The sequence below is a fragment of the Hemitrygon akajei genome, chromosome 8 (genome assembly GCF_048418815.1).
Source record: "Hemitrygon akajei chromosome 8, sHemAka1.3, whole genome shotgun sequence".
Taxonomy (NCBI): Eukaryota; Metazoa; Chordata; class Chondrichthyes; order Myliobatiformes; family Dasyatidae; genus Hemitrygon; species Hemitrygon akajei.
The window spans coordinates 21242297-21262263 of record NC_133131.1 but is presented as its reverse complement, the minus strand read 5'-3'; the positions used below and the strand labels follow the sequence as shown (position 1 = coordinate 21262263).

The 19967-nt window shown below is 42.1% G+C and overlaps 1 protein-coding gene across 1 annotated transcript in view; it reads left to right on the top strand.

Annotated features, from left to right (window-relative positions):
* The first annotated feature begins 3422 nt into the window (after positions 1–3422).
* The window catches only part of LOC140731517 (transmembrane and immunoglobulin domain-containing protein 1-like), a 37430-nt gene continuing 20885 nt past the window's right edge, over positions 3423–19967 (top strand). The window contains exon 1 of the mRNA XM_073052988.1: positions 3423–3589. Coding sequence (XP_072909089.1) covers positions 3423–3589 — 167 coding nt within the window. The remainder of the gene's footprint in view (positions 3590–19967) is intronic.

Genomic DNA, 19967 nt, shown 5'->3' with positions numbered 1-19967 from the left:
AACTACTCCCAGTATCCAACTCTCACCCCTACGGCATCCCAAAATAACTCAACACCTGCACCTTCCCCGCAGCCGGTCCCCAAATTGCACCCATCTCCCACTCTTTCTCCAGAGCTGTGTCAGTCCCAGGCTCATCCCACTGCAAGGAGAGCATGGGCCATTGGAACTGGCTCATTGTCTGGCACAGGGCTGCGGGGAGAGGGTGGAAAAGGGAAGTGATTGACAAAGGAATGGGGAAAGAGACCAATACTTTTGAATTAGTTTAGGACTGACACAGTGCTGTGGGAAGACCTCTAGTTTTTACATTTCTATCCTCAGGGAAAAAACTATATACCCTAATTATGCCTCATCTAATGTTATAAGTCTGAAACAGGTCTTCCCTCAGTGTCTGACAGTTCAAGTGTATCCCACCTCTCCATATATTTAATACTGTTTACTCCAGTATAAAATATACTGCAGTATATACTCCAGGCAGCATCCTGGTGCATCTCTTCTGTACTCTCCAAAACCTGCACAGAGGGGGAGACCAGAAGAGCACACAATACATTTTCACTATTCTCTGGTTTTGCTATTCATTGGCTGCTTAACGGAACAGGGCCATTTTCAAATTCAAACTCAGGAGAGGATGATCGGGTATTCCCACACCGCAGAGTCAAACAGCAAAGAAACACAGACACCTTGTGTCCCTGTGAACCATTTAAGAAGCTAACAACACTAATCCCATTTACCAACATTTGGTCTGTAACCACTGATGAACTCCTCTAGGTACCACATAAACGTGACAGTACCTATCCTCACCGCCTACTCAGGTAACAAGTTACGGACTGTAATCACCCTCCAGGTGAAAACTGTTTTCCCCAGATTCCCTCCACTGCTTAAAACATCTGCCCACTGCTTTTAGATGTTTTTCACGACGGGGAAAAGATTTGCACTTTGCACCCTATCCAAGCCCCTCATAATTTTGAAAAGAGGGTGGAGCTAGTGGAAAGCTTCAAATTCCTAGGTGTGAAAACAACCAATACTTGCTGCCAGCCCAGCCTCATCAATGCTGCAGACAAGTACACCAGCACCCCTACTTTCTCCGAAGACTAAGGACATTCAGTGTACCCCCGATGATTCTCACCAATTTTCACAGATGCAGCATAGAAAACATCTGGTGTGGATGCCTCACCGCTTGGTATGACAATTATTCTGTGCCAAACCCCAAGGCACTGCAGAAATTTATGAATGCAGTCCAGCCTTCACACAAAGCAGCCTCCCTTCCGCTGTCTCTGTCTAAATTTGCCAATGATTCAGGAAAGCAACCAACATAATTAAGGACCCCGCCCAGTCCAATCATCCCATCCAGCAGATGTTTATAAAAGCTTAAGTGCACAATTTATTAGACTCTAAGGATTACTTCTAATTCACTGCTACCAGTCTCTTGAATACACCTCTCATCTGCTATAGATGAAATTTTGATCTCCCAATCTACCTCGTCATGGCCCCTGAACTTTATTTACCGACCTGCAGTACGCTGCACTTTCTTGGCATTTTGCCGTCTGTACTTACACATGGCAAGCAAAACAACAGCTTTTTAATTGTTCTCAGTACACATGACGATGACAGACAGCAGTAGCAAGCATCTATCAGTCATTCCCTTTGCCAGAAGGGAAATTTACTTTACCTGTTTAATATTGAAATTATTTAGTGTAGTGACACATTAATAAGCAATTACTTACAGTAAGGCATCTCTATTCAGCGTGAAGAGTCAGAAAGCTTTAGGTCTTTTGTCAGCAGTTGCTGCAGAAGCTTTCAGATGTCTGCCTTCCAGGATTTACAATGCACTGAGGTGCATTGGAAGAAAGTTTTGATGGCCGGAGGATCAGTCTTGGACATTGCCCCCTCCTCGATCGATGGGAAAGCTCAGTTACTCATCACAGAGGGTGTCAGGGGGAGAGAGAGCTAATCCTGCATAAGGAGGTAGCTGTCCTTTGATATGTTTTCTCAGCTGGGAAGGGAGCAGAGGCAGAAACCTCCTCACCCTCTGCATCTGAGTGGGAACTCGAGACCTGTATCACGCCATTGTTCTTCTGGGACTGCCTCAGGATCTCCATTAGGTGATGCAGCACTCAATGGAAGTGTCTGTGACTTGGCCAAGGGCGGACCAAAGAATGAGGGGAGAATGTCATTGAAACCTTTGGAACACTGAAAGGCCTAGATAGAATGGACGTGGAGATTATGTTACCTGTAGCAGGGGAGTCTAGGACCAGGGGCACAGCCTCAGGACAGAGGGACATCTCGTTAGGGTGAAGATGAAGAGGAATTTCTTCAGCCAGAGGGTGGTGAATCTTTGGAATTCATTGCCACAGATGGCTCTGGAGGCCAAGTCAGTGTATATATTTAAAGCAAAGGTTGATAGGTTCTTGATTAGTAATGGTGTTAAAAGTTGCAGGGAGAATGCAGGAAAATGGGGTTGAGAAGGATAATAAATCAGCCATGATGGAATGAAAGAGCTGTCTCGATGGGCCTAATGGCCTAATTGTGCTCCTATTTCATATGAATCTGAAATCTAAAATCCTCTTTCTTATGACCAAGAATGATGGTATCATGTACTTTCTGGAGAGAACCAGAGCTGATTTTCCTCAGCGGACAGATGTCACTTTTCAGCAGAGACCAGGGATGAGCAGTGTGTCAGTGATTTCTCAAAAGGTGTAGAGGCTGTTTCATTCTCCCTCCTGCCCCATTCAACCCACTCCTAGGTAAGTCCCACCAGCCTACCAACTGTCCCTCACTGAGAGAGTAGGTTTACTCTCCGAAGTTCCACAGGTCCACACCCACCAATTCTCCTGTGTTGAGAGTCTCTCGCCCAACCTCCTGTTTGCCAATCCTTCTGCGCATTTATCTCTTGTTCTCCATCCCAGTCTATCTCTCTGCTATGTCTCTATCAATATTGCCAAATGTAACAGTGTTATTCCAGGGCCAAGGAGCAAAACACCATGTCAGCAGTCACACAAAATGCAAGGCACATAAAATACAGTCACACAAATATAGTCCAAGACCCTGAGTGCATGAATATTGCAGAAATCTGAAGCTGGTCACAATACAGCTTGTCTTTCTGCCAAATGAACATCGGAGGGCAGCACTGACTCCAGCTTGAACACCACGCAGCACTGCAGGGTAATGTAATTGGTGACGGCTGACATATCATCATAGAAACTGTTCTACATAACTCACAAAGACTGTCAGTGAATTGTGCTCACTTTAAGAGATGGTGTCTGACGCAATAACGTTCATACAAGGCGACTGCTTTTGGTTTGTTTGTAATGGTAGCAAAAGTCTGCAGCTTTTAAGTACGTAAAGAGACTCATGCATGTTTTACTCACATAATCGCATACTTGTGGCCACGACACTCTCAGATGATTCCGTAATTACTCAACAACATGTCGGCCAACAGAGTCGCTTTGAAACTGCCAGAGTTTTGGGAGCAGCACGCTACCATGTGGTTTAATACAGGTGGAAGCCCAGTTCGTGCTGCGAGAATCACTGCAGAGAATGCCACATTTCACTATGCCATAGCATTGTCAAGTAATTCCACTGAGCCAGAGTGGTGAGTCTACTGGAAGACCTGCCTTCACGTGATAAGTATGTCACTCTGATTACAGTCATTCAGACTGTCTGGGTCTGACCGTGCCATACAGTTGCTCTCCTTGCCCGACCTGGGTGATGCTAGGCCTTGGACAACATGCCATCTCTATCCTTGAATTATTTTCAGAGAACTCTTTATACAACAAATGCCTGATTAAGTTTCCACAGTCTTTGCTAATACACCCATGAAGGACTATATGAAGCTTGTTGAAATGGCTGACAGTCTACACTCAGCCAGGCAAAGGTGCAGTGTTTCTCCTCTTTGCCCTGCCTCAGTAAGGCCTGTCAGCAAAGCCCCTAGCAGACTCACATCCACTGCTCTGAACCAGATGATGCTGGCTCTGTATTTTTGCTGCGCATGCTTCAACACGAACGCCAAGAAGTGCTGGCGGCCCTGCAGCTACGACAGTGCCAGCACGTCAGGAGGTTGGAAGTCTGTGAACACCGTGGGTTCCAGCTGCCAGGGTCACCTATTGTTCACTATGGACACCCTTTCAGGGCAATGCTTACTGCATGCCACAGGCGCTCAAGTGAGTGTGCTGCCCGCATCACCAATTGATTATAAGACACTCATGGGACACGACGTGTGACGCTCTGCTTCAGTGGATGACACTATACGTGAGACTTTGTCTTGGCTAACGTTACTAGACCTCTGCTCAGCATAGATTTCTTGTGCAACAAAGGACTGTCCATCAATCTTAAGGACTGTCAGCATGTGGACGCAAGTGACTATGGGTCCATACGCTGTATGCCCAGTAAGTTCCCAGGATGACTCTGTCTAACGTATGCACTCCACATGTGAATTCATATGCCTGCTGTGTGAATTCCCAACCGTCTCCCACCACACATTTTCCACTATAGTCAAAAGCATGGAGCCGAACACCACATTTCCACAACTGGTTCACTGATCCATGCTCGTACGTGTGGACTGGACTCAAAGCTGACCAGCACAAAGGCAGAGTTTGCTGACGTGGAAATGTTTGATATTGCATGCAGGTCAAATAACTCTTGGGCTTCACTTCTCCAGGCTGTCGGCCCAGGTGTCCAAGGTTGCAGAACAGCAGTCATGGGCCTGTGGTTGTCTGACGTCAAGTTCAGGCACAAGGCAGTTTCTCTCCTGTGAGATGTCTCAACCAGTCATCCTCGCCCCACAGTGTCTGCAAACTGGAGGTGTTCTGTTTTTAACTCCATTCACAGCCTCTCACATCCAGGCGATAAGGCTTCACAGAAAGTGGCCGTTTTGAAGTTTGTATGGCACAGCCTTAAGAAGGCTATGCGAGACTGGAGTGCAACCTGTGTTGTGTGTCAGCATGTGAAAATTAACCATCAAGTTCGGGCACCATCGACACCTTTCGAGGTCCCAGCCTGATGGTTTGACCAAATCGGCTCGGATTCTCTCCAGAAAGTACATGATACCATCATTCTTGGTCATAAGAAAGAGGATTTTAGATTTCAGATTCATATGACATAGGAGCACAATTAGGCCATTAGACCCATCGAGACTGCTCTGTCATTCCATCATGGCTGATTTATTATCCTTCTCAACCCCATTTTCCTGCATTCTCCCTGCAACTTTTAACACCATTACTAATCAAGAACCTATCAACCTTTGCTTTAAATATATCCACTGACTTGGCCTCCAGAGCCATCTGTGGCAATGAATTCCAAAGATTCACCACCCTCTGGCTGAAGAAATTCCTCTTCATCTTCACCCTAAAGAGATGCCCCTCTGTCCTGAGGCTGTGCCCCTGGTCCTAGACTCCCCTGCTACAGGTAACATAATCTCCACGTCCATTCTATCTAGGCCTTTCAGTGTTCCAAAGGTTTCAATGACATTCTCCCCTCATTCTTTGACCCGCCCTTGGCCAAGTTACAGACACTTCCATTGAGTGCTGCATCACCTAATGGAGATCCTGAGGCAGTCCCAGAAGAGCAATGGCGTGATACAGGTCTCGAGTTCCCACTCAGATGCAGAGGGTGAGGAGGTTTCTGCCTCTGCTCCCTTCCCAGCTGAGAAAACATATCAAAGGACAGCTACCTCCTTATGCAGGATTAGCTCTCTCTCCCCCTGACACCCTCTGTGATGAGTAACTGAGCTTTCCCATCGATCGAGGAGGGGGCAATGTCCAAGACTGATCCTCCGGCCATCAAAACTTTCTTCCAATGCACCTCAGTGCATTGTAAATCCTGGAAGGCAGACATCTGAAAGCTTCTGCAGCAACTGCTGACAAAAGACCTAAAGCTTTCTGACTCTTCAAGCTGAATAGAGATGCCTTACTGTAAGTAATTGCTTATTAATGTGTCACTACACTAAATAATTTCAATATTAAACAGGTAAAGTAAATTTCCCTTTTGGCAAAGGGAATGACTGATAGATGCTTGCTACTGTTGTTTGTCATTGTCATGTGTACTGAGAACAATTAAAATGTGTGGCCACTGGGAGATCTCTTTCCTTCCCCCACTCTTTCTGCTTTCCACAGGGATCGCTCCCTACGTGACTCCCTTGTCCATTCATCCCCCCATCCCTTCCCACCGATCTCCCCCCTGACACTTATCCTTGTAAGTGGAACAAGTGCTACACCTGCCCTTACACTTCCTCCCTCACCACCATTCAGGGCCCCAGACAGTCCTTCCAGGTGAGGCGACACTTCACCTGTGAGTCGGCTGGTGTGGTATACTGCATCCGGTGCTCCCGGTGCGGCCTTTTATATATTGGTGAGACTCGATGCAGACTGGGAGACCGTTTCGCTGAACACCTACGCTCTGTCCGCCAGAGAAAGCAGGATCTCCCAGTGGCCACACATTTTAATTCCACGTCCCATTCCCATTCTGATATGTCTATCTATGGCCTCCTCTACTGTCAAGATGAAGTCACACTCAGGTTGGAGGAACAACACCTTGTATACCGGCTGGGTAGCCTCCAACCTGATGGCATGAACATTGACCTCTAACTTCTGTTAATGCCCCTCCTCCCCTCTTACCACAACCCTGATATATTTAGTTTTTTCCCCCTCCCCTTTTTTTTCTCTCTCTCTCTGCCCATCACTCTTTGCCTGTTCTCCATCTCCCTCTGGTGCTCCCCAACCTCTTTCTTTCTCCCTTGGCCTCCCGTCCCATGATCCTTTCCCTTCTCCAGCTCTGTATTCCTTTTGCCAATCACCTTTCCAGTTCTCAGCTTCACCCCACCCCCTCCGGTCTTCTCCTATCATTTCGCATTTCCCCCTCCCCCCACTACTTTCAAATCTCTTACTATCTTTCCTTTCTGTTAGTCCTGACGAAGGGTCTCGGCCCGAACCGTCGACAGCGCTTCTCCCTATAGATGCTGCCTGGCATGCTGTGTTCCACCAGCATTTTGTGCGTGTTGCTATTCTTTTATCTTGGCAGTCTGAGAATTGCCTGCCGAAACTGTTTCTCTACAAGACCACTCTTCTTAAGTTGGCTGAACAATGTATACCATCATATGTTTTTGCTAATAATTCTGCTTTTTCAGAGTCAATTACTGTGACCTTTTCCCCACCATACAAATCCGACAATGTGTTAATTTTTCTAACTCCCATTTTCCTTATCATACCTAAACTTCCCCTACCTTTCTCTTCCAAATCTATCACACTATCCAGGACATTTTCTTTACTCTTCACACTACTTTTCAAACCATAGCTTGAGTTCATTTATATTGTATGAAAGACGAATAAGAGTAACAATGCCTAACTTTCCTAATAACTATATTCTGCTCCTTCACAGCTCTTTTACATTCATAGATCCACCAGGGAACAGCTAGCTACCTTTTATCTTCTCCCAACGATCTAGGGATTGATTCCTTAGCTATTGAGTTGAATACAAAACACAAGGTATTATCACTCAAGTCAATATCCTCCAAAACCAAATGATCAGGCAATCTACTTTCACATAAACCATCAAATACATTCCAATTAGCCTTTTTAAATATCCATCTGGGGATATGAGAACTTATCCACTGATACACATCTATTCCCATTTGACAGATAGTAGTAAAATGATCACTCCCCACTGTTGTATCACAACACACTTCCTAGTTACACACACTTGCTATATCCTCAGAGACCACCGGACAGAAATAATAATAATAATAATAATAATAATAATAATAATAATGATGATGATAATGATAATAATAATAATAATAAATATGCAATAAATATTGAGAACATGAGATGAAGAGTCCTTGGAGGTGAGTCCATAGGTTCTAGGAACATTTCAATGATGAACAAGTGAATTTGAGTGAAGTTATCCCCACTGATTCAAGGGCCCGAACCAGTCTCTGCTATCTGCTTGTATATCAACTGCCTCATCCTCAACCCTATCACTTTGCCAAATTAATTTAAACCCTCCGCAACAGTTATAGTAAACCGTTGTGGAAACAGTTCAGTTACGGGGCAAGTGAAGTTTAGTGAGGTTATCCCCTCTGGTTCAAGAGCCTGATGGTTTGGGAGTAATAACTGTTCCTGAACCTAGTGGTGTGAGTCTTGAGGCTCCTGTACCTTCTTCCTGATTGCAGCGGTGAAAGAGAGCATGTCCTTTGTGGTGTGGATCCCTGACAATGGACGCTGCTTTCCTGTGACAACACTTCATGTAGACATGCAAAATTTTCAATAAATTTCTCAAACTCTTGACTATAAGCAACAGGCTTCTAGCATTCCATTGTAAGATTAGAAAAATCATTAACAACCCCCTTGGAGGTCTGAACATTATTTATTTCTCCTTAATAGTGATTGTTAATAATTTCTAGAGTTAAGACTTTTATTTCTAGAAGTTTTTCTGCAGCTTTTAATATAATTTTTTTTCTTTCTTACCTCTAGTTTGAGCTGTACCGTTTATCCCATCTGCCATGAAAGTGACAAACTTCAGCTTAATCAACTATCAAAGAATCCTTTGTTATAGTGACTCTGAGTGTCTGGGGAGTCCATCATTTTACTCCCCACCTCACTCTGACCCTTCCATCTGTGTTCTCCTGCACTGTTACAATGAGGCCCAATATAAGATCAAGAAACAATGCCTCATTTTTTTCTGACTGCATTGCAGCCCACAGGACTCAAAAGTGAATTCTCTAACTTCAGCTAACTTGCTCTTTCTTTCTGTTTGTATCAGGACTAGCCATTCCTCTCCGAGCTTTTGTTTCTCGTCTGCACAAACCTTTCTGCTGAGAACATCACGTTAGTCTAGATTGTACAATATTGCCCAGATTTAATATTAGCAGCACATTATACAGGCAAAGGAATCGAACTGTCCATTCAGTGACGGTCCATCATTTCACCCTCTTGCAGACATTCCCTTTGTTCTACCCACTGCCCCCTACACCTTCTCTGTTACTTAAGCTAATTAGCTTTCCCTCTTTCTTCTTCTGTTGCTTTTTACTGGAGGTTGGCAGCCCAACTAAAAAGGTGCATTACCGCCACCTAGAGTGTGAGAAGGATTCAGGAGAGTGATCATTACACCTACCAACACCACCCTGAGAAGAAATAACCCTAATAATAAGGATGATGATGATGATGATAATAAAATAACTAAATAAATAGAAAAACACCCAATGCTATTGACTTAAATTGCACTAAACAACCCAACAAGTTTCAAGAATTTAAATACTTGCTTATGCTTCTCTTGTGCTTCTTGCCCGTACTCCCACCAAACTATCCAAAGTAACAATATTGTATCGTAGAATCTTCCCCACTCATGTGCCCTACATTCCAATAACACAGGTAAGACTGTCTCTGAAAGTTGACACTGTCTACGCTCACCTGAAGTATTTTACCAAGCCTAAACAATGTGGCATTTAAACCAGTATGGCTGAGTCTAAGCCAAGTAATTATAACTCTCCCCCACCCCCCCCCACCTCCACCACCGGCACCCTCCTCTCCTCCAAAGTGAAGTAACCTTTTTCTGAACTCAATATAAGTGGCTTCCCTTAGTTGCATGTTGTGGTGAACTACATATACCTGTCTGGACACGCCCCTGCTGACTGCTCCTGTGGCTCCTCCCACAGACCCCTGTATAAAGGCGATTGAGGTCTGAGCCCGGCCTCTCAGTCTCCAGGATGTAGTATGGTGGTCAACCACTGCTTGTTCCTTCTTCCAGTCAATAAAAGCCGATATCTCGCCTTTACATCTCAGAGAGAGTTATTGATGGTGCATCACATGTCCTACAGTCTCTGCCAGATTGAGAGAAAATGGTCCTGAATTAAAACGCTTGCCTTCCCCTTACTTAGTGGAATATCAATAGCACTGCTTTAACTGGACAACAAAGATTTTGCTTCCTGAATACCTTTAGGTGCATCTTATGAATTTTGGGCTACTGATCACGAAAATCACCATGAAATTTCCCTATCACGCGTCATTTTTTGACCATCTGCTTGCCACTCTCTTCCAATTCTGCATCATTACAGCAACCCTGAGCCTGTCAAACTCCTCACTCAAGCCCCAGATTCTGGTGCCTGAATATTTTGATGGTTTTCCAACCCAATGCCAGCCACTTCCAGTGTGCCTTGCACTCCAAACTGCAGCCATCTCTGCATTCTGTGGACTAAATACATCTGTCATCTCTCATGACTGGGCAAGGTTTGACCTGAGCCACCACTAAATGGGACAAGATAACCTCCATCTGAGATAAATATGTGGAGTTCACTACTGAGATGTGCCAGGTTTTCAACAATCTGGCAAATGGAAGGTAGGCTCACGCTCGGTGCTGGATTACAATGTGGAGTCACTGTGGACAATTGTGGCAGAATTTAGAAACGTTATTCACCACTAGACATCTTGTCATAAGCACAGAGAAACGCTATTGGTTCATTGCGATCATGGCCTCTTGGAGCACTTGAAAGATGAGCTGTTTGTCTGGGAGATGCCCACTGACCTCGAAAGCCTCATCAGTTTGGCCCTCTGTGTTGACAATCGTCTTATGGAACGACCCTCTAGGTTACCAGCCAGAATCCCGATTCTGTTCCAGAACTATTTCAAGCCATAGAACCCTTGCCATCAATCCTTCCAGAGCCCATGCAGTTAGGGAGAGCTTCCTTAACTCCCCCAAGAATATGAGCTTTGGTGGAGAAACAACTTGTGCACATACTGCAGAGCAGCTGATTGCCCACACATTAAATGCTCACTGTGTCCAGGGAAAATGACATCACCAGGAAGAGGGAAGGGGCCTTCCATCCAACAAGGTGTCCCCAACCTGTTGTTCAGGAACCATAGCCCAACTCACTCTCCCTGTTCTCCTCTACACCCTCTACACACATAGGAGGCTCTGGTAGATTCTGGTGTAGCAGGCAACTTTCTGCACTGGACTCTGTGCATGCAGATTGTATTTCCTACTGAGTAATCTCTCACCTCTTCTGCATCACAACCATTGATGGACATCGCTTGGGGTCTGGGATACTCGTGTGCGCAAACAGCCTGCGCCCATGAGCATTGCAGAACATCACGAGTTCATCCAATTCCTTCTGATCGACTCATCTCTCATCTTGCGTTATGCTGGCTCTCCATTACAACTCTCACTTCACCTGGTTAGCCAGTTCACTGCTGAATTGGGATGCACCTGAAAGACCACCTGCATGCAATCTCAGCTGACTTCACCCTGTAAGTTCATGGGGATGGAGGAAACCCTTGACCTCACTTAGCTCCCACAGGAAAACCATAATGGAGCCATTGCCTTTTGTAAGAGGGAGGCCAGCACTCAGCCACTTCATAGATCACACAATTGTACAACCAACCTCCTACTGGCCAGTACCCCACCCCAAAGTCATCTGTTCTCCCTCTCCCCTCTTGAGACCCAAACCATGAATGACTATATCACTGAATGACAAAATCGCAATTTCATTGGACCATCCCAGTCCCCAGCCAGTGGAGGATTCTTCTTTGTCAAAAAGAAAGATGGGGTCTCTGTCCCTTCAACGACTACTGTGGACTCAACAAAATTACTATTAAGAACTGCTATCCTCTCCCCTTGATGGATAGCACATTCAAAACACTCTTCAGGACCCAGATCTTCACCAAACTGGATCTATGGAGTGCGTACAAACCGACTTGCGTACACTAGGGGTATGAGTGGAAAACGATATTCATAACACTCACTGGCTATTACGAATACTTGGTGATGCCTTTGGACTTTTCAACAGACCAGCCATTTTCCAAGCCTTCATTCATGATATCCTCTGACATGCTGTACAGGTGTGTGTTCATCTACCTTGGCGACATCCTCATCTTCTCCAAGGACTCCCAAGACCATGTCTGTCACATCCTTTGACTGAAAGCATCTCCTCCAAAACCAAATGTAGTACGTTAAATAAGTGCCAGTTTCACATCCCATTCCTTTCTGGGTTATGCACTTTCACCCAAGGCATAACCACGGACCCAGAAAAAGTGCATACCGACTTCGACAAGATCTCGCCCATTTTATCGGTCACTTCAAGATCACCCATCACATCAATCCAGTCACTTACCATCCCCATCTGTTACTGACCCACAAGATAACACCTGCCTTCCACATGTCCTGCCTCAAACCCATTGTTCATGAAGCACCAAACCCATCCTTAGCATTTTCAGAACTAAGGATAGTGGAAGGTGGTCCAATATACATGGTTCGCTAGTTGATGAATTCACATTGTCATGGATGGGATATGTGGTACCTGATTGACTGGGAAGGGTTCGGCCAGAAGAGAGATCTTGGGTGCTCTCCAGTTTAATACTGGAACCACCACTCATCAAAAAGTTCCACCAGAACCATCTGGACCATCCTGGGCCATTGGGTACCAGCATAGGAGGAGCAGGAGATCCTGTCATATCCACAGGCAGGCGCCTCCCAGTCTCCACTCAGCTTAACAGGAGTCATCTGCTATTCATTTCCAACTCATCACCTGCAGCCTATTTAAACCCAGCTCTCAAACACAGTCCTTGTTCACTCAATGACCCAGTCAACCACAACCAGTTGCCTCCCCCCTGCTGCTTGTAAGTATAGAACATATTCTCTTATTTTGTGGCCCCCTTGTTGCTTGTTATTTTTGCAGTCTATTAGTAAAATTACTCATTGCTGAATTGTCTCCACTGCTCTGCCTTTGGGTTAAACCTCCTCTACATTTTCTGACAACTCTAGCATTTTTGGGTTTTTTTTAGATTCTTTTATCTGCAGACTTGTTACCTGTTCCTTGTCTCAGTTTTATTGATCAGCATTTACATTGTAAAATATGTGCTTCAAGTCCACACAGACATCGTCCACTGCTTTCTTTTCATCAATCTTCTCTGCAGCCTCATGAGAAACCTCTTAAATTAGTCAAACATAATTTGTGTTTATGTTCAGGCTGCTACCATCTAATTGCCCAGATGTGTTCTATCAAAAAATCGATTTGGGTAACGAATGCCATGCCAGCCTCTGAAGTAACAGCCAAACAATGGAAGGTGCTGTGGCCAGTGCAATTTGGACAGTCTAACTCATCGCTCACCTGCTTACCAATACAATTGCTTTTTGTTAGGACCCCTCAGTTCCAAGCATCACGGTTCTGAAGCAAATTTATATAATAAAGTGGAAAGGTGAGAATAACGTCCTTGACATCGAGGCAGAACTTGGCTGAGTCTGTTATAGAGCCCTGGTAAAACATGTTAACAGCAATGAATGGCTGGAGTCACATTTCATACAGAGGAAAATAGTTGTTGAGATTAATTCTCCCACTCCCTCGAATATTGATACACTTCTAGCAGTACCTTGGGTCTGAAATACCCTTAGCTGTTTCAACAATGTTTAGATAAATAATGAGGATATTTGCAAATGCTTGCAATTCTTCAATAAACCCTCTGCCTTCAATGAGCTGATAAGTCATTAGACCTGTGAATCACCAAGGGCAATAAACAAACTGCTGGAAGAACTTGGAGACACACAAGACTGCAGATGCTGAAATCTAAAGCAACCAAAAGACTACTGGGGCACCGAAGTGGGTCAAGCAGCACGTACGGGAGAAAAAGAACTGCAGACAATTTGAGACAGCATGCAGCTTTTTGACCGGAAACACCGACATTTCTTCTCCTTGCACAGATGCTGGTCCACCCTCTGAGTTCCTCCAGCAGCTTGTTTGTTGTTGGAGGAACTCAATGGGCCAGGTAGAATCTGCAGAGGGATATGGACAGTTACTATTTCAGTCAAGCCCCTTTACCTGGCATGGTCACCATAGACAAGCAATTATAGCATGCTAATTACATAAAAACAAGGCTACAAGAATAGATGAGAAGTCAGGCATTCCGTGACAGCTGACTTATTACTAAAACCATTGCTCTATCCACAAGACTCGAGTCAGGAACTTGGAATATTCTCTGACTAAAAGAGTGTAGCTCCAATGACATATGAGAATTTAAGGTCAACCAAGCCTGAACATCCCATCCACAATATTAATCCACACTCTCTCCACCATCAGTGCATTGAGACTGCATTCTGTACCATTTACAAACTGGACTGCAGTTACTCATTGAAGCTCCTGAACCCTTGAGGTGTACTATCAAGAAGAATTGGAGCAGCAGGCATAAGGGAACATCATAATCTGCAGGTTGCACTCCATACCCCACACCATTGAAGGGGGAAATATAACGCCTTAAAACAAACTATTTGATTGGATGATTAGATATTTGTATTAGCATGCTGGTGTAAAGGCATACTTAATAAGGTGGCCACTGCAGGTATAGTCAAACAATACTTGAATAATGCCATTTCAAAAGTGACAAGCCTGCTTTAATTTCCTTTTTCTTATTGCTCTAATGAATTTAAATTTTAACAGTTTATGAAATGGGTGTGTCCCTTTAAAACAGATGTCCGCATAAATAAATGCTTCAGGATTTCGAATATTATCTTTTGCTTCTCTCCTGGCTAGACGTCTAATCCTCCTTAGATGGAGGGATGTTGCCCCGCCCACGCATGCTCAATGGCTTAATGATATTATGTCCTGTTTAGACCTTAAAAAAATCCATTATTCAGTTCTTAATTCGGATATAAAGTTCAATAAGGTCTGGGGACCTTTTATTGAGTACTTTCATAACCTTCCTCTTAACTAAGGTTTTTTTTTCGGTCCCTTGCTTTCAGCTCCTTTTTTTTGGTAGTAGGCATTAATATCTTCTGTTTTCAAGAGTATTTACAGTTTTGGGGGTTTGAATGTCCTGATTTATAGTCTCTATATTGTATTGTGGTTGGTCTGGAGTTCTTTTTTGTTGCGGGGCTTGGGGAGGATACTAATTTTACATGTCTTCGATTTGGGTGCTTTCTCAATTATCTTTTTTTGTATTATATTATTATTGTATGTTTATTTTTGCACTGTATTAATGTTCCTCATTTTGATTTGGGTTTTTTTTTATCTGTAATGATGTAGAAAATGCATTAAAAAACTAATAAAAAAATAAAAAAAAATAAATGCTTCAGGATTGAGAATCTTTATTTGATTGGGGTGTTGTTTATGCATCTGTATGGGATTTGTCACTGTTGGCTAAGCATGACCTAATATAAAGGGTCACTGAACAATCAACAAACTACAAATGTTGGAAATTTGAACCAAAAAGAAAAGAAGCAAATACCTGGGAAGTGAGGCTGTATTTGTGGAAAGTGAAACTGAGTTAATGCTTTAGGTCAAGAGTTCTTCCTCAGAACATTCAGAGAAAAGTGTCTTTGACGAGACATATTAATTGAAAGGTCCTGAACCCAAAATGTTGCTTCAATTTCATAGGCATGACCTGACCTGCACATTGTGTTCAGTATCTCCTGTTTTTATTTTGTTACGAACCCTGTAACTGGGTATCTTACCAGCAAAGATAGGAGTATCCGTTGAAGTCTGATGATACTATTTTTAACAGTATTTATTAGTAAAAATACACAAAAATAATATCAATGCAAATATACCGATAATATACGTCATCAATACTAAACCTAAAAGTGCGGGTATAATAATAATCAATAAGAAATAAGCTCTATCGTTGTCTAGAGGATAATGAATTGTCCGATGGAAATATAAAGTTCAGTTTAGTTCATGCAGGCTGCGATAGTTGCTGATCATTGTGTTGCAATTGTTGGAGAGAGAGTGGGAGAGAGAGAGAGTAACTTGCCGACTTTCCTTCTGCGATCTTGATCCGTTGATGCGTTGTTATTGTGGCTATGCACGTATGACCCCTCCGTCCTTTAGCTAGATCGTTCCGTGGAGGACTCGTCACCCAGGCAAGGGTGGACACACACACAAGCCCCCACCAGTCTCCTAGCGTCTTTCCTGGTGCATCTGAGGGGTGTTCCCCAGACCCTACTTTTATCCCCACTCACGGGGTCTCAGGTGTCAATCAGGTTGGGATGATGCAATCCTTCAACCAGACCACTCTGGTTGCCCCCTGAGGGGTTTCAATGAATAGAACAGTACTCAATACACAATTCCTTCTTCAAGAGACAATAGCAGTAATCTCTCCCTTTGTCAGTAGGAGACATTCCAATCTTTGTGTATCCCTGCGTTGTCTCTCTCTCATTACTGACATGAGCTGTTTATCTCTCTCATTTCCTGGGTATCAGACCGGAAATAATAGCGATTTTGCGATTCTCAAAAAGGGGGGGGGGCGACTTTGCACCCTTCTGCCCATCAGAGTTACTCCTCATTCGTAACAATTTATTATTAAATAACCATGCTCTCTTTCTTCATTTGTGAGAAGAATTATAGGGTCATAGAGTACTACAGCACATAAACAGGTCTGTCAGTACATCCAGTCCATGTCAACCTGACCTTCTGACTAATCCAATCTACCTCCACCTAAATCAAATCCCTCCATCCCCATCTCATTCATATACCTACTGAAACTTCTCTTAAATGCTAGAATTGAACTCGCTTCTACCACTTTCACTGGCAGCTTGTTTCACACTTCCTCCATTCTCTGAACGAAGAAATTCCACCACAGTTTCCTCTTAAATACCACATTTCAGACTTAACCTCTAGTTCTAGTCTTACCCAACCCATGGGGAAAAAGCCTGCATGTATTTACCCTATCTGTACCTCTCATAATTTTGTATACATCCGTCAAATCTCCCTTCAATCTTTTACACTCCAAGCACTTAAGTTCTAACCTATTCAACTTCTACTGATAACTTAAGCTCTCAAGTTCCAGCAACATCATTATAAATTTTCTCTGTATTCTTTCAAACTTATTGACATTGTTCCTTTAGATGTATGACCAGAATTGTATGCAATACCCTAAATTTGGCCTCACCACCCTCTTGAAGAACTTCAACAATCCACCTCCTGTACTCAGTGTCAAGATTTATGAACCCAATGTGCTAAAATCTTTCTTTACTACCTTATCTGCCTGTGCTGCCACTTTCAGGGAATTATGTATCTGTATTCCCAGCTCCTTTTGTTCTATAGCACACCTCAGATCCCAAAGCAACACACACAAGATGCTGGGGGAACTCAGTAGGTCAGGCAGCATCTATGGAAATGAAAATTCAACATTTCAGGGCAAAACGCTTCTTCAGGACTGCCACCTCAGAGCCTACTATTCAATACATAAGACTTACCCCCAGTTGCTCTCCCAAAGTGCAATGCCTCACTCTTCACACAGTTCTGTAATACTGTTCAGGAACTGTTTTACATTTATTTTTGCCTTAAATGAATACAACAGTATATTTTAGTTACATCTATTTATTATTATAAATGGATCCATCTCTATCTGCTGTAAGCATTTCAACAACTTGGTCCAACATTACCTTATGGATGTAGAAACGTATAAAATAATCTAAGAATCCACTGTAATTTTATCTTTTTTTAACAGCATCAATAGTGCATTGAATCATTTGACAACCATAAAGATCTTAATAACTAAAAGACTTGCACTGAGTTTCAACCCATGACATCGCATCTCTTAATTCCAAACACCAAAGGAATGCAGATTCATCAATTAACATTTGTGGTTGATTCAAGTAAACATTTCAGTATTTTTGTCCTTCATAACATCAGTGTAAATAGAAGCAAGAAAGATAATCACTTGAATGAAAAGTTATTCGTATTTGATAAATCTAATTTGAGCTCCTTTGTGAACTCTTCCTTTCAAAATTGTTTAACAATTTGGTTGAGTACCTTGCAAATATTTCTTAACACTGGTTGTTAGTTTTTGCTTTATAATGAATAAGTCAACAGACAGCAATGCCTATGATCTTTGAACTTGTTGTGACTATTTAGCATATGTCATGGACCAAACCAGAACATACCAGGTTACTTCAGACAGATAGTACAATCTTGCTACCATCTCTAAATCAAAAAGGTTTCCTAAGCTCCCTTTATCAGAACAAATTCATTTAGCACATTCTCAATGAACAGAACAACATAGAATAATAGATCTTGGGATGAACTTTGTTCTCTGTTGGTTGCACCAAATGTGCAAAGTACCGATACCAATGGTTAACACAAGAGCTTTTGCAGATGCTGAAAACCTTCAGCAATGCACATAAAATGCTAGAAGAACTATGGAGGGGAATAAACAGTTAACATGTCAGGCTGAGACCCTAATGAAGGATCTCGGCCCGAAATGACAAAATGTACACTGTACATTTTACATTTTACAATGTACAATGGTTACTTATTAAATTCTACTTCTGAAATTTGGCTCCACGCAAGTTATAATATTTATTTAGCATAGGTAATGAAGAATTTTGACCTTCTGAATTTGGCTGTGTTCATGGCTTTCCCAGACTCATGTGCTCACCTTCCTAGCGTAAATAATCAGTATAACAGGCAGTTTAGCTTGTATGAAAAAAACTGGGAGATGTTTGTTCACTTTAATTGCTAACATTTGAACCAATCTGTTGTTTAGTCAAATAATAATTCTAAATCAAGTAATGGCCTCACTAGTAAAGCGGACATGTCACACAGGGCTCCTGGATGACAATGAAAGATGGAATATTTTCTTTAAAGACCGGTGGGTTGTCAAAATGTCTTCTGAGAAATGCCTCCTTAATTAGTATAGATCGGCATAGAGAGGAAATTATATCTTTTAACAATTTTTGCTGAAAATCTAAGTTTAGTGGGCCTATATTTAGTCAGTAAAAATACAGAAAATTACAAATAAAAGGGTTTCAGCTGAATTTAGGAATTTAGAAGATTCAATAAAATTCTCTAACTAGGACAATTAACAAAATTTAATGAATTTTATATTTGATTGATTTTTAAGAATATGTGCAATATTCCAGAGTTATAATGTGTAGAATTCTCCTTTCTGTTTTTGTTGTGGAGGTCTCTTTGGTAAGTGACTATGAAGGTTACAATTTGTCTTTTAGGATTAGTAGGCTGATAAGCTGCTTCTCAACATAGTCTTCATTCCAACCCTTTAAATATTTATTCATGCACTTAAGTACCAACTTGATTAAAGTCAGTTTAATTTCTCATTCCTTTGATTTATGGTTTAATTATCTATAACTTTTAGTTTGCATTTCTACACTTTTTAATTAATATTTACAGAGACTCTATGTTCTGCTTTTTAAACTATTTCCTCTAGATCTTGCTTATTTCTTAAACAACTAACTAGTAATTACAAAGAAACATAACAGTTAACCGTTGCCAACTAAAGGAATTCACATGTTGCATATTATTTTGAGGAGGAAAGTTGAGACATATAATAAAAATTTTTATTGATATTTTCTTTTACAACCAGAAAATACTTTTATGGATGTACCTTCACATAAAACTTAGTTGAATAATTAACTTTTATTGTACAGTTGAGCACATTAGAATGAAACTGTGATTACATTAAAACCTACTTGTTGCTTGTATTTTTGTGATGAAAATATTTATTCAGCAAAGTAACAAGATCATATTGTCAAAATAAATATAAGTACATTGTTATAGTAACATTTAAACACTGATTGATTTGATGATAGGTAAACCTCTTGTCCTTGTTCAGTTGTTAATCTTTATTGATCTCAACCATAAAATAAAAATGGTGAGATATCAATACTGCAATCCAAATGTAATCTACTGATGTTATAAAAAATCATTGAATCATTTATGTTAAAGGATTATGTATAAAATTTGATGATTGAAGTTTCTGATTCAGTCATGGCTCTTTCCGGTGTCATCCTATATATATATCTGGTATGGTTTTATTGAGGTAGCCTATTGTTTGCAAAGCAGTTGAAGCAAGCCACTAGAAAGCTATCAGGGTAAAAAGTAAAATAATTTTCATAAATGTGCAGTGTTCTCTAGAACTTGGTTTATCTTTGGAATTTTATTAGGAATTATCAAGATCCTTTGGTGTTTCATAAATTCTTTAACTATTCATGAAAAATGGCTCGGTGGACCATTGAGAACTTTACCTTTGTGCTAA